At 41.9% G+C, this 14,647-nt stretch overlaps 1 protein-coding gene across 1 annotated transcript in view; it reads right to left on the bottom strand.

The window, feature by feature from the left end:
* Positions 1-14,647, bottom strand: part of DPP6 (dipeptidyl peptidase like 6) — a 594,783-nt gene that overhangs the window by 128,584 nt on the left and 451,552 nt on the right. The window contains exon 8 of the mRNA XM_026652149.1: positions 13,899-14,019. Within this exon, the coding sequence (XP_026507934.1) occupies positions 13,899-14,019 (121 nt within the window). The remainder of the gene's footprint in view (positions 1-13,898; positions 14,020-14,647) is intronic.

Below are 14,647 nucleotides of genomic sequence, written 5' to 3'. Positions count from 1 at the left end.
AGGCTTCTTCCTTGGCTCTAGTGGCCTCCTGCTGGAGACTGCCTGTCGACATTTCAGCATTGGCTTAACAATCATCAATGTCACTTGACTCTGGGAGCTGCTGCGCTGGCTCTACATCAGTGGACAATAAAAGCTGGTGTGTGAAAACGCCTTTCAGATTTCAGTCTGTTCATAGGTTTACCATTGTGGATGCAGTAAAAATATATTTCAGTGGTAATTTAAAATGTCCAAGCAATGGCTGCAGCTTTTACACGTATTTTAGGGCAGAATCTTTTACATCAGCTTCCACTGGTGATAGTGCTGGATGGATTCCCTCCGCATTCACAGCAAATGCAACTTGATGGATGGTAGGTTTGTGAGTTGAAAAATATGGCTGTGGACTTCTTGGACTACATTGCAGTTACCAATCTTGTGACACAAAACAATCATACACCCCGTGTAACCAGCCAGTTAAAATGGATTCACAGCTACTCGGTACAGTCAGACCACATCTGGCCCCTTATATTGGATACTAATCTACATGTTTTAAGACAGCCTCTGAAATGTGTTAGTTCTCTCCTTTTTTCTAATCACTGTTAAACATTGACATAACTTTGCACAAGTGTCCTTTGTAGACTAATATCCACTGATGACTGGAAAACAGCTGGTGTGGAAGCTATGCCATATGGTAGTTACTTATGGCAATATAAACCTAATTGAGCATTGATGGGGACATAATCTCTGGATGCTTTATCTGTTATTTATTGCTGGTGTGTCAGCGAAAGGGCCTGCTTCAATCCATGCACCCTGAACAGTTCTGCTGGTTGTAGGTAAAGGGTACTGAGTCACCTCCATCTCCTGGTTAATGTCACTTTATAGTCACTATAGAAACAAATAATTCCATGTGGTTTTTGGTACAGATCACTTTGAATAATATACATTCTCTCTAACATCCAAACTTCTCAGTCATCTCAATGCCTCTACTGTTCTGTATTTTAGAGCACAGCAGAGTATGGTTGGAAGTTTAGGAGTTTAGCACAGCAGGAGGAAAGAGTCAATTTCAACTTTGCAGGACCACACCTGATCCCAAGATGACATACAATAGTAACTTTGCCTTTTACATTTCACAGGTCACTGCCACCTCTGGCTTTCCACTCAAAGAAACTTTGTGACCTGTGAATGTTTTAGCTTGATATTGGGGACTTCAAGATGTAGCTCTTTAAGCTCTACGTTGTTGTTTTTTGGTAGCAAGGATAGTGTGTCCAAATTCCATAACCTTGGGCTGATAGATTTTTTTTCAACCTCAATCATAATTTCTGGATGCTTTTTTGATTTTACAGACTTTACAGTAGAAACAAGGAGGTCAATTCTCTGGTGAATTTCACCCTCCTCAGCAAAATTTTCCTACTCTCACATATAGCCTTCACCTGTTTTAATTTGGATACATTTATTTTTACTCTTACCCTCTGTTTGTAATCCTCTGAGTTGTCATGACTCTAATTGCAGAGAGGAAGCCATAACACCTTCTAAAATAACCTGAAATAGTTTTCTATACATAGAAATGCCTCAATTTTATTTATTCGATAGCTAACATGACAAATGCGTATTTCACCCACAAACTCCTGCAGAGAGGTTTGGATCAAAGTTTGTTAAAAAAAATCAATATGCAGAAAAAATCATAAGTGGAAAGCATTTTTCAATGTAAATGTTGTATGTTTATAGTGTCACACATGTATTTTTAAAACACAAACAAATTTCTGGTCCAGTCTGGATACAATTGTTGTTATTCTGCTTTATTACAAGCATCTTCAGATCAAATATTTGACAATTCAGGGGGGAAAAATGAAACTCCTAAAATTATGTGAGTTTACCACAAGGTGGCATGTAACAGTCATACATCTTTTTCTAGGAATAATGTCTACGTATAAAACATAGCCTGTGCAGCTATGGCTACAGTGAATGGAGTGCATAAACATTATACTTGAACAAAATTCTGTTGTAGTTATACTGGTGTAAATCCAGAGGAAATCTACTGACTTCAATGGAGTTACTCCAGACTTAGACCAGTATGACAGCCAGTAAATCTAGCTGGTAATATTTAAATGTGCTAGTATATTATTTCTTTAATCAAAAATAAAAGCATCATCAGAAATGTCAAGTATTGTATTCAACCTGGGGCTAATACAAGTGACATTGGAAACAGATTAAAATCAAACTGAAACCCAAAATAGTCATATTGTGCAACATTAAACATTACATTTTTCAGGAACATTCTTCTCTGACTGTATGAGATGTTAACTAACTTCAAATACCTACATGTAGGTATATTTTTCACCTTTCAGAGATTAATCTAAATACCATATATTGGGGAATATTTTTAATTAACTTAAGCATCACAATGGGGGGAGGGATAGCTCAGTGGTTTGCGCAGTGGCCTGCTAAACCCAGGGTTGTGAGTTCAATCCTTGAGGGAGCCATTTAGGGAACTGGGGTAAAAATCTTTCTGGGGATTTGTCCTGCTTTGAGCAAGGGGTTGGACTAGATTATGTCCTGAGGTCCCTTTCAACCCTGATATTCTATGGTTATCTACTGAGGTTAATTATTTGCAAACACGATGTGTTTGATTCTTCTTTACCCTGGTGTAAACCAGGAGCTAAGTCCACTAAAGTTACAATGTAATACTACTGCAAAGGAGAAGAGACTCGATCAGGATTTGGGGGTTAAATTCTGTGTCAGTTACACCACAGTAAATCCACTGAAGTCAGTGGAGTTACTCTAGATTTAAACTGATGTATCTAGGAAGAATTCAGCCTCTTGTATGTGACATGATACATCCTATTTTAATGCCCGGGATGTCCATAACAAGTTCAGTGACCTGCTTAATCAAACAGCTAAACAGACTTTCTCTTAAATTGCAGCAACTAAAGCAGTCAATTCTATGTTTGCTTCAAAACATCATAATACTGGCACTTCTGGATAGCAGCAGCAGTATATGCTGATACTATTTCTGTTATTGCTGCAAATATTTACAAAGCTCCTATCACTGTGATACCTAGGCACAGTATAAACCATTTATGAAGAGCCAAATACCATGAGAATGAAGAGCACCTACTCCGTGCCTTTCTGCCGTAGCTGACTCATTTTCCTTGAAGAGACTCAAGAAGGAGGGTAACATCTAGACGATTGACTAGGAGAGCCCAATTGGAAAGATTCATTTTAAATCTCACCTTGAATGCAGCCAGGCTGAGATACAGACTCTTTCTGGAGGGACAGAATTCCAGGCAGGAGGGTCTGCCCCCGACAACAACCTGCCCTCGTTCCCTTGAGCTGCACTCAAGAGGAATCTAGCCAAAACACGGCCTCCAAATTAGCTGTCATAACTGGGTACAGTGGAAGGCAGTTTCTAAGACAGCTGGAGTTCAGCCCATTTAAGATGTGACCTTTAATTTCATCCCAGAGTGATCCAGCAGAATGTATGCTGTAGAAGCGTAAGATGATCTTGGTTTAATCTGCCTCACAAGTGGATAGTCACAAACTCTGAGTAGACTTGGAGGGTATTCAACGGTAGAGTTGTTGCAATAGTCCAACTTTAAGATGACAAAGGCATAGATTAACCTGCAAAGGCAGGTACCCAAGAGCAATGACCACAATCTTTTGGCCAGTCAAAGATGAAGGACATCATTCCTGGCTAACGCTGTTCTTGCAATGTCCAGAGACAGAGCAGAAACCAATAAAATCCCAAGACTACAAACCATTCAGATAATTAAATGGCAAAAACTTCATTAACGCAGCGTTAGACATTGAAAGTTCTTGCCATTCCAGAACACTGAGTTTAGCAAAACTCAAACTTCTGAAAACCAGGAAATACAGAGGTCAGGTAAATGGCCACGCAACCTTAACCGAATACACCCATAACACACACACTCCCACTCTGCCTTTTCACTGTAATGGACAGGCGCTACCTGCACCTGCCCTACGCTCTAACCCTGAGCCTACTCGCTCAACAGATACCACTTCTGGAATTTAACAACCACTTCATACCCTTTTACAACCCCTTCACACTTGAACATGCCACCTAAATCTAAACTTTCTGCACCCACTGCTAAATCCACAGACTGCGCTCACATTCCACCTCACTACTGACAATACCCATGGCAAGAAGATCCTAGTACCTTGCTACTGACACAACATACACAATTCAGATGCCCCCTGGGGCCCAGATCCTAGCTCACATGAGGGAGTAAAGAATGTGACTCACAGGAGGGGGGCATGGAGAGGGGGTCTGATCCCTATATGTCCCCCAGATCCTGTCACACACACAGAGGGGCCAGGAGCAGGGCTCAGAAACCCCAAGAGAGGCAAGGGACCCCCATATCCCAGCTCACATGAGGGGAAACAGGGAGTGGGGCTCAGATTCCCCTAGAGGGGTCCCAGATACTGGCTCACACAGAAGGGGAGAATGTAGGACTGAGAGGCGCCTCCAGCCCCTCTGCCACTCCCCCACAGGTTTCCTTCCCAATGTCCCTCCCCTGAGCCACCAATGCCTCTGACCTCCCACACCACCCACCCCCATTTATCCCCCCTCCCCTGGGTGCAGCCCAAACCCCTTTCACCCCTATTCCCCCACGCCTCCCCCTCAAAAATGCCCCCCTGAAAGCAAGCATTTGCATGTCTAATTTTTTTTGTACAAAAATACTTTGATTACATTGACCTGCCTCTCCCACCCCCCAAAAAAGTCCCAGACAGATTTTAGCAATATGCCTTCCAGTCTTTCCCAGATTTCTGCCCAAGGTGAGTCTCAAATTGTCACTGGCTGGGTGAGCTCAGAATCAAAGGCTTACTGCTTATTCTTCTGAGCTACCCACCTGCAGTGCAAGCTTTCCACCTACAAATCCTCTTAGCCTCGCTCTAAGTGTGACCTATTTGGCTGACCCTTACTCAAGAGTCTAGCAGGAGAGTCAAAGTCGTTTCTAATACTGTTCTGAATTTTGCTCCCCCAAAGGGCTAGTGGGTGCCATGCACTCTCTGGAGGTAACGCTCAAGCGAGTGAGATCTTTGTGCCAGATTCAGGGCCATGGCTGGATCTCTAGGTGTAGGCAAAAGAACATTGACAGAATATACCCTTAGAAAAGCTGTTTATTTGGGGGGCTGTATCTCAGGAATCCCTTGGTTAAATTACCCCACATTTGGGTCTTTTACCCATACCCCGCACTCCCATGAGGAACACCGAATTCCAAGGCAATCTGAGTATCCACACAGATTTTAGAGCACTGAGAAAAGACATCCTTTAAACAGAAAAGTCTCGTCAACCTTAACTATACTGGCACGTCCCGTGAGAAAACACCCTCAGTTCATTGAACAAACTTTGTCACTGCAAGTCCAGCAAAGCTTCTGCCATATTTGGACTGAGTCTAAGTCAGATGGGTTTCAAACGGTCCTTATCTCTGTCCCATGCTAGGACAATAAAGGAAAATAGAAAAGGTGATTAGCATAATGCTGACATCAGAGTTTCTACAGCTTGGGGTTCTTTTGGAGGCAAAGCCCCAGTCTCTGAGACCTCAATGAAAGGAAGGAGTGAGCTATCCCAAAGCAATACTCTTCACTAGGTTCATTAGTTGAATACCTCTTTACTGGCAGCACTAATGTCTGCAGACAGATCTAGTGATATCAGCATGGACGTCTGGCCTCTGTCCATGCCCTGAGATCACTGAATGGCAAATCATGCTGTTTTCATTCTGAAAGTCACTCTTGAAGCCCAAATGATGGGAATCCAAAAAATGTGAGGGTGACAGTTAGAGCTTGAGCTGGCAAGCAACCACTTTCCAAATGACCTTCCCCAGAAAAGGGCTGAAATTGGTAAGGCTGTTGCTGCCCAGTGCTATTTTTTGAGGAAGGACCAGGTAATAGCATGTTTAAAATTCTTCAGGAGTTTTCTGTTTTCCATGCAGGCATTCACAGTCTGGACTGGTAAATGGCCCAAACAGCCTTCACTGGCTTTAACCAGCTGAGAACGACAAGGAGCCCATCCATCTATCTGATGCAATCTATAATGCATAACTCACCTTGACAACTGAAGTTTACCCCATGCATCAAATTGAACAAGGAACTTCCGATGCATCAAGAACCTTTGATTGCATGACTGGATGAAATTTGATTTGTGAAGACTGAGTTGCCTTTTCCCTCCAGTAATAGTACGGTGCATGATGCTTTGGAAAGATTGTCCCAAATCTGATCAATCTTCCCTGAAACAGAATTCTTTACAGTAGGAGGCACCCACCTCAAACCCGTGCTTGTGGTGAGAACTAATCTGCCATTCCCACTTGTTGTTACAGCCATCCTCTTTCACATTCACTAGTACCTTACCCTACAAGTAATTCAACTGATGAGTAGGGTCCTAGTAAATGTGAGTAATCTGCCCCAAGTGCTAAATTGCTGCTGTAGTGACATAAACCTAATGATGGGTATGTATCTGACAATGCCTGAATAATGCCCCCATACAACACGGGGAAACTTTGTATTTAAGCTTTCCGAGAATATCATTCCAGCAGAGCTATATTTTTGCTGCCATAGAGAAAGATGGAAAATGTAGGCCCTCGGCCATACCCCAACAGTCAGCCACTCAATAACCAGCTATAAAACAGTATGGGCTGAATTCTTTGTAACTCCCCTGGAACTAAATTGACATTATTAAGACAGCATGACAAAACATCCCTGTTCATTAGGTTTCAAATGTCTTGCAATCTGGTGATTTCCAGATGTGACGCATACTCTGTGGCATACTGGGGGTACCTTCAAGCACAAACTCAAAGGGCCCAGTGTCATGGTTAGCTCCTTATGCTAGAGGAAGATCTGTGGAATTTCTACATCTCCCACGGTGAAGAGTGCTCTGGGTGAGAAAAGAAATTAAGGTATTCAAAAATCTTGCCATTTATTGCCTTGGTGGAACCAATGACTCTTAGCATGCATTCTCAAAATGGATTATCTTGCTCCATTTGATATTCCCACAGGGGCTGTGTTCTCCTTGTCTCTGGAGCCCTGGCTATTAAGATTCACACACTTTTGACAGACACTCCTTTGGAGAATAATTCATCAGAGATGACTCAGGCTAATTCTTCTTCCTTCACCTGCCCCATCACACTGTGTGGTTACTATTTATTGGCTATGGTTTACCTTTTAGTGTGAAATATTACAATGTCCGTTTTCTTTCTCAGGCGACACCTAGCAGGAATTTAAGAGTAATTCACTTACAGCTGTTGTTGTGCTTGACTCTTCTTCAACTTCATGCATAAACTGACTGTGAAAGTTCTCAGTTTCAGGTAAGAGGGACTCACGGTTCTAATATTATAATGTTAAAAATCATAGAAACAGACAAATGAAGATAATATTTTCAGCAGACTCTAATAACGTTCCTGTATCTATCATGCTGTCAATGTCAAGACCTTACAAGACTCCTGTATTAATACTTCATTTGACACCAGTCTATACTAAGAAGGGAAATATATCTACTTCAGGTACTTAAAATGTGAAAAGTATAAAAGATGCTCCTCAAAGTAAACACTATATGACTTGGCAGATACTGTGAAGCCCTGCACCTCTAATATAACAATACATGATTTAATATACTCTAATTTTTGCAAGGTGTTGATTAAATTATGGAGGAAGACTTTTCATAACTACATCCTGCATTGTCTTTTTAAAGTCAGGAAAGGGTGCATAATTACACGGGCAAGATTCTGCCAGCAGCTGAGTATATGCAGTTGCCATGAGTTCAGAGGGAATTGCATAGAAGTATCTGAGGGCAGACATTGGAACTATTTTACAATACCTTGCAGCAAATTTTTGTACGGTTATAAAATATTTAGTCTTAATGATGATGACATCCTGGCCTCTCCCACCAGGTGTCACTGCAAAGTCACATTACAGTATCTAGCAATAACATTCGATGCAGACAAACTGTGGATTATGAGGCTATGTAAAGGTCACTGCTGAGTAAAATAATCTCTTTTCATTTCTTTTTTTTTTTTTGCTCTCTACCCTGCTAGACAAAAATAAAATATAACAACACTTGCTTTGTGTGAAGCTCAACAAAAGAACAGAGGTTCAATTGTCAATTGTGGATACAAATATCTTTTATTGCATAAAAGTCTGTAAGAGATTGATATTTAAGTTGCTGTTGCTGCCCAGTGCTGCAGATATGGTGGTCCCTTTCTCACAATTAGGACAAACACCAATATCATGGTGTTGTAACCAGAAAATCAGGGCTAGCTTTAAAGTTGAGGCAACACAAATCTGTCTACTTGAGGATGTCAGTTTCTGGATGACAGACTTGCAGGTCAACTTCCTGCTTGATCATCCCCTTTGACAGCCACACCAGATGGGGAAGAAACTCAACATCTATTTTTTTCCAGATGGAAAACAAGGTCCATAAAAATCACATAGTCTGCATGTAATGGGCAGCACTCACCTCTTGAGCACCTCCTAGTGGCTGTGTGTGGTACTGTAGACCTCATCTGGTCCCTGGTGCCACCTGCAGGCTGCCAGCTGACCTTAGTGGGTCTTTCATGGCTTGGGCCTCTGGCTGCGTCACAAAGTCCAAATGAATCCCTTCCAGGATATTAAAGAGGCCAAAAAATAACAGCCTATTTGCCCTCACTAGGGTCTTCAGCCCTTTAAATTTGGCCCTTTATTCTGTCTCCAAAATAAGGCCTGTCTCCTACCTGGGGTTTATGTCACTTTACCTGTGGCTGGCACCATATAAATAGCAGCTATGCACAGCTTGATTTCAGTTCATTGCTGAGAGTTCCCTGGGCCTCCTCCTATCTGGCCCCATTTATCTTCATCCTTACCTCAGGGCTAAGGTACTTTAGTCCTCTCTCCCTGCAAACCAGGCTTAAGCAAATGCAGCCAGAAACACCCTGGTTGTCCCTCAAGATCTGTTGGCCCAGAGAGGAGCACACTTCCTCGCCCTTCTGGTCCCCACCAGGAATTGAACTGCTAAGGTCCCACAGCTCCTTTTATCTGAGCCTGTTGGGCTCTGATTGGCTGCCTCCTTAAGCAGGCTTGGACAACCTCCTTTCCTGGGTCTGGATATGGTAGAACTGCAGGGCTTCCTGTGTGGAGCCGCAAAGGGCGGATATACTCTGTCACGCTGCCTTATATATCAACTCACAAAGCAGCTTCTGTCACTTTGTGAGGGGCTACTTTTTATATCCAAGGAAATGTACACAAAAAACAAAAAGGAAGTGCTCAGTTTGATGGTATATAAACAGGGTAGACCCAGATAAGAGCCTAAATAAAGTCCGTGCCTCCACTCTTGCAGAACATGGCCAACAAATGAATGAAGTTCATGTTTTAAAGTGGCCCGAGGAAGAGCTCTATGAAGCTTGAAAGCTTGTCCCTTCCACCAACAGAAGTTGGTACATCACCGTGTCTCTTTTAAATCACCTCATGTTCTCCAAGCAGTAGGAGGCAACACGTCTAGCAGCACAAAGTGACTCCAACTTCTAGAGAACACTGTGGTTATAGACTGGCTAAAGAAGGTAAGGTAGTGATTTTATGATAAACTTCTTTTTATTCAGTGTAACTTCTCTGGTGCTTTGTATACTGGGCCTGAACTACAGTACTTACACACCACAAACTGTTCATGTGGTGTGTAAGTACTGTAGGCATGTATTTATTCATAGGCCTTTCTATGGTTCTTAGCAACACAGTATCTCAGCACTTCAGAACAATTAAGTATTTTTTAGCCTCACAACATGTGAGATTGTGAAATATTTTTACCTCTTTGTTTTCAAGTGAGGAAACAGAGGTTCAAGGAGGTTGTGACTTTTCCAAGGTCACACGGGAAATCTGAGCCAAGAACAGAGTCTAGGTCTCATGACCCCCCATCCTCTGACTTACCAAGACCTCTGGACAATATGTTCAGGTGTTCAGAATTTTGACAGTTATGAAGAGACATTAATAACAATGTGGGTGAGAATATTAGGTTTGGCTGTCAGACTGTGTTATAACAAAATGCATGAGTGCAATGCATTCTAAAATTCACTACGTTTTTTATGGAAGTGTACAATGCTTTTGTCAAAACAGCACTCCATTTCACAGAAAACACTTTCAATCATGCCTCTATTTATTTTAAAAATTATCTTTAAATTTCACTGTTTCTAACACACACACAAATTGACAGTGGTCATGCATAACAAACTACACCATTCTATAGTGACAGGTTATATACTCATTTATATACATAGCTTGTTTACAGCCCCAGGACTCTCAAAGGGCATCCAACATAGATACCTGGAATGACTCCATGGATCTGTTCTCTTTCTTCTATGCTATAACTTCATTTTTACATTAGACATGTAAGCAGCATGGCAGAAAAAAGTTATATCAGACTATACGAAAGCACTAGACATGTTTATTTTAGCTTTATAAAAACCATGCTTAATCTAGCCTTTCATGTTATAGTAATCTATGTATCAGCCTACAACCTTCCAGCTAAATGCACTAAGTAGATTAAGCTGCTACATCAGCTCTGATTGATTTGAAATGTTTTTCACTATATTATCAAGACTCAACAGTTCAGCATAAGTACCTTGAAGAAAGTTTTTCCCCTTTGGCAGATTTACAAAAGAAAATGCTTAACGTGAATCACAATGAATTTCTGCATGTTTATAGGGGGAAAAAAACAAACCTTCACATCCACTCTAAAGCTCCTTCTGCTTCTGGATTTACCAAAACCGTCTGATTAATACTAATAGTACCTATTTTATCGTGACAAAAGCAATCATGTTATGAAGAAAAATGGTCCCTCTGGGGGCTGTCATTTGTATTAACCAGTAGCAGGGGCACACCAATAGATAGCACCGCTGGGGCTGTAATTTGCATAGCCTAATATGCAAAACAGCTCTGAGAAAGGACAGTAGGGATTTTGATAGCACATAGTTACAGACTACCTGTAAAAGGTTTTTATAATCCTACTCTTTAAATTTGAAATTTGGGAAGTTTTTTGTACTGCATTTGGAGAAGGTACTAAATAGGTCATAAATTGTAACCATAACCCAAATGATTGCTCAGTAGAGCCTCAGCTGCTAACATTATCAGAGGTCATAAACATCAATGGCAACAAGAACACAAAAGAGAAAAGGAAAACTCTCATTCGTTATGCCAATACTGCAGCCTTCACTGTAGCTCATTCTCTGACTATATGGTGCATATATTTGCATAGATGGAGCGAGATCTTTGCATATGTTCAGAATCCACCCCAAGAACTTGCTGAGATGTTAACAGCACAAACAACCATGAATATGGTATGAATATCAGGTCTGTCTACACAGGTGAGGTGGGGGAGACATTGCTATAGGAACCCGTGAAAAAGGCAGAGCACTAAGAGATGATCCTGAGATGCAAAAGTTAGATCTTTGCCCAGATTTCAATTAGCTTCTCATTCAGGCATGTTTGGATTGAAGGTTTTGGTTTGGCTCATTCTTAGAGAGAGGCAGTACCGCAGAGCACATATTAATAGTGGGAAGGTGGCCGCAATCAGCAGGGATATAACAGCACAGCACAATGCAGGCAGCTAGGGTAAATCCTGGCTCCACTGAAACTGATGTTAAAACTCACATTGACTTCAATAGGGCCAGGATTTCATTCCTGGACTCCAACTTCCACTGGTCCTGGTGATTCCTTTAGCACTACTGAGCTCCTAAGTTCCTCTGGACTTCCCACCGACCCCAAATTCAGTGTGCCTACAGGGCTCCTGAGCTCCACAGCCTGGCCTTGGCCACACCAAATCCTGTAGCCCTCCTGCTTGCTTACTGTCCATTTGGTTTCACCCAGTCAACAGTTCTCTGCTCCCCAGCAATCAATATCTTGATTCCTACTTCCAGTCCAACCGTTGCCTCCTACAGACTTTTTAAATCTGTAGAACCCAGTGGAGACCACATCAGGCTCATGGGAAGACTGGGAATCAAGTTAGGAAGCCTGGGGGATGCTGCGATGTGGAAGGGAGCTCACTTATGGAGACCAGCTGGGAACTAGAGGCCACGCAGAGCTCCAAAGGTTTACAGAGCTCTCTGTTCCCTGGTTCTCCTGCTGACAATTCCCTGAGGAGTGTGGGGCCTATGAGCTAGGCCAGAGAGACAGGTCCAGCCTGCAAAACTCTGATTCTGAACTCCACCTCAAAACTCAGGGGGTGTTTGTATCTGGGCTTTTGCTTTGGACACTTCTCTACCCTTCTTGTGGGGACTGGTCACTCTATTATTCAAATGTAAACTGTTTTCAGCCACATACAAAAGGCTTAAGTATGATCATCGTATAACAATGAAATTACCAAGAAATAAATGGATACTTACTCACACTGAGCAGCACTTTCAATGGGGTTACTTATTTTGTAAGTGCTATTCAGTGTAAGGGTTGTAGAATCAGACCCTGTATATTTACATTGTATTTGATCACAGAATCACTTATTTTAATCAGTAAATTAACACGGCTTTAACAAGACATTTTTTTACAAAGGACAAAACTGAAAGTCAATGTCATCTAAGAAATAAACTGAGCAATCCAGTAATTGAATAAAAATGTATTTCAGCATAACACAACGTTAGTACATCACTGTGTACTAGCTTGATCACTTGCAGTTCACTGACATGATAAACTCTTTCTGTCAGCATTATGCCCTGTGTGCAGCACACTCTGAGAAGACCTTATGTACTAAATGCTGTTTATCAGCAAAACAGAGATACTGACATGTACACTTGACCTACAGAGTCACAACAAGGAAACCTCATCTCTTTAGCAAAAATTAGATTAAATTAGCATTTCGCAACATCCCATCAGCCACTCCAACTAACTGCAAAATGCTTTACAGGGAAAATGTTGTATGCTGTGTCGTTGTAGCCATGTTTATCTTCAGGTATTAGAGAGACACAGAGCTCAGTGAAAGCTCGGAAGCTTGTCTCTCTCACCAACAGAATTTGGGACAATAAAAGCTATTACCTCACCCACCTTGTCTCATTACAGGGAAAATATTTAGTATTCTGTGATGCATAAGTATTTCAGCTTCAACGTACATTTAAACATCAAAAACAATGACAAATGAGTAGCAAACACTTCCACTGATGTGTGTGAATAATTGAGGGCCTTGAGTCTTTGGGAGTGATGACTGCAAAAGGGCTGGTTTTAGTTTTCTGGTTCTTGAGGCCAGTTCCTTACCAGCCTTAGCTTTGACACAGTGTAGAATAGCCTAGGGGCTGCTCTACACTATGCCACCTAGCAGTGGCACACAAGGGGACATCTGCCAGCTGAGAATAGCAGGTGCACAACATTGTATTAGCTATGGCCCTCCTGCCCTTACGGGACCATTATGTGGAGTAGGAGTCAACTGCACTGGTTCTGTGCCAGCTGAGGACTTCCCCATGCCAGGGAAATTCTCAGCTACCGAGTTCTGCACAGCTTCCAGCTTCTTTGTGCTACCTGGTCTAGCTACCTGCCCGGTACAAAAGGGCCAGAGCACCTGGTTCTAGAAGTTTAAATCAGAGCAGTTTTTTTGTTAACTTCTCACCCTTAGCCCCCCAACCCCTTCCCCACACACACATCTGCCACTTACTGTGATTAAAAAATAAGCACTTCTGATGGAAACCTTGAGTTATTGCAGGTGCCATTACATAATGAAACAGTTCTGTTCATTAACACCCTGTGATTTATCACCCTTGAAGCAGGGGGGAAGCCCTGGAAAATACAATTCTTACATCCTCTCACATTATTCCCAGTTCAGCACTTAAGATAAGTGTTGGAACAGCTGAATTTCCAACTAATGGGCCATAGTCCTGAGAACTCAAATGTTTCACTTCTAATTTTACCCCGTACTGCAAATCTAGAGCTTAAACTCATAACTAACTGCAGCCTTCAATATTGTGTCCTACCTTCATACAGCCAGTCGTTGAGGCCATTGAAGATAACACCTTCCTTTCCAGTGGAGACCACTCGGATGGCTTGTTTCCCCACATGAGCACAGTAATAGATGTTATTCTCAAAGATAAATATCTAATTTGAAGGGAAAAGGAAAAGAGAACATGGTTAAGCAGGGAGTTCATTATAAAATAGTGCATTGCTTTCACAACCATCAGCAGTACATGGTGATCGATCACATTTCTACAGCAACTTTTAACAAAAAGGACCCCAACGCCTTTTATCAACTATACTGCAAGCTCCTCAGCTGATTTAAGTTAGTATAGTTCCACTGACTTTAACAGAACCCGTTGAGGGTCTGGCCTGACAAACAAGTATTTCTTCACTCATTACTAAAATATTGTCATCGCTTTAGATATTGAATTATGGCAGTTAAACAGCAATGATCTGCAGCTTACGGTCAAGAAGTTAAAAATACCATATCCTCCCAGTAGTTTCTGAAACATGGTGCATAGACCACTGGTGGACTGCAGAATGTTTGCAGTGTGGAGACCTGACTGGGCATAGAAGGCTGGTTCTCCATGTTTGCAGATGAATGTGTTTCCTTAAAAGATAGCTGATGGTGTATTAAATACTTTTAAAATAATGATTTCAATGCAAGGTCTGGCTGTAGATGCTACAAGAATGACATGTCCTCCTGAATAGGAGGGGAAGTGCGCTGTATGTTTACTAGTGGATTGGAAGGTGGCCCACAAGACAATCT

Source organism: Terrapene carolina, unplaced genomic scaffold, assembly GCF_002925995.2.
Source record: "Terrapene carolina triunguis isolate 2854851 unplaced genomic scaffold, T_m_triunguis-2.0 Scaffold111, whole genome shotgun sequence".
NCBI classification, from domain to species: Eukaryota; Metazoa; Chordata; order Testudines; family Emydidae; genus Terrapene; species Terrapene triunguis.
Note: the sequence above shows the minus strand (reverse complement) of the source record. Positions and strands in the feature narration are given on the sequence as shown.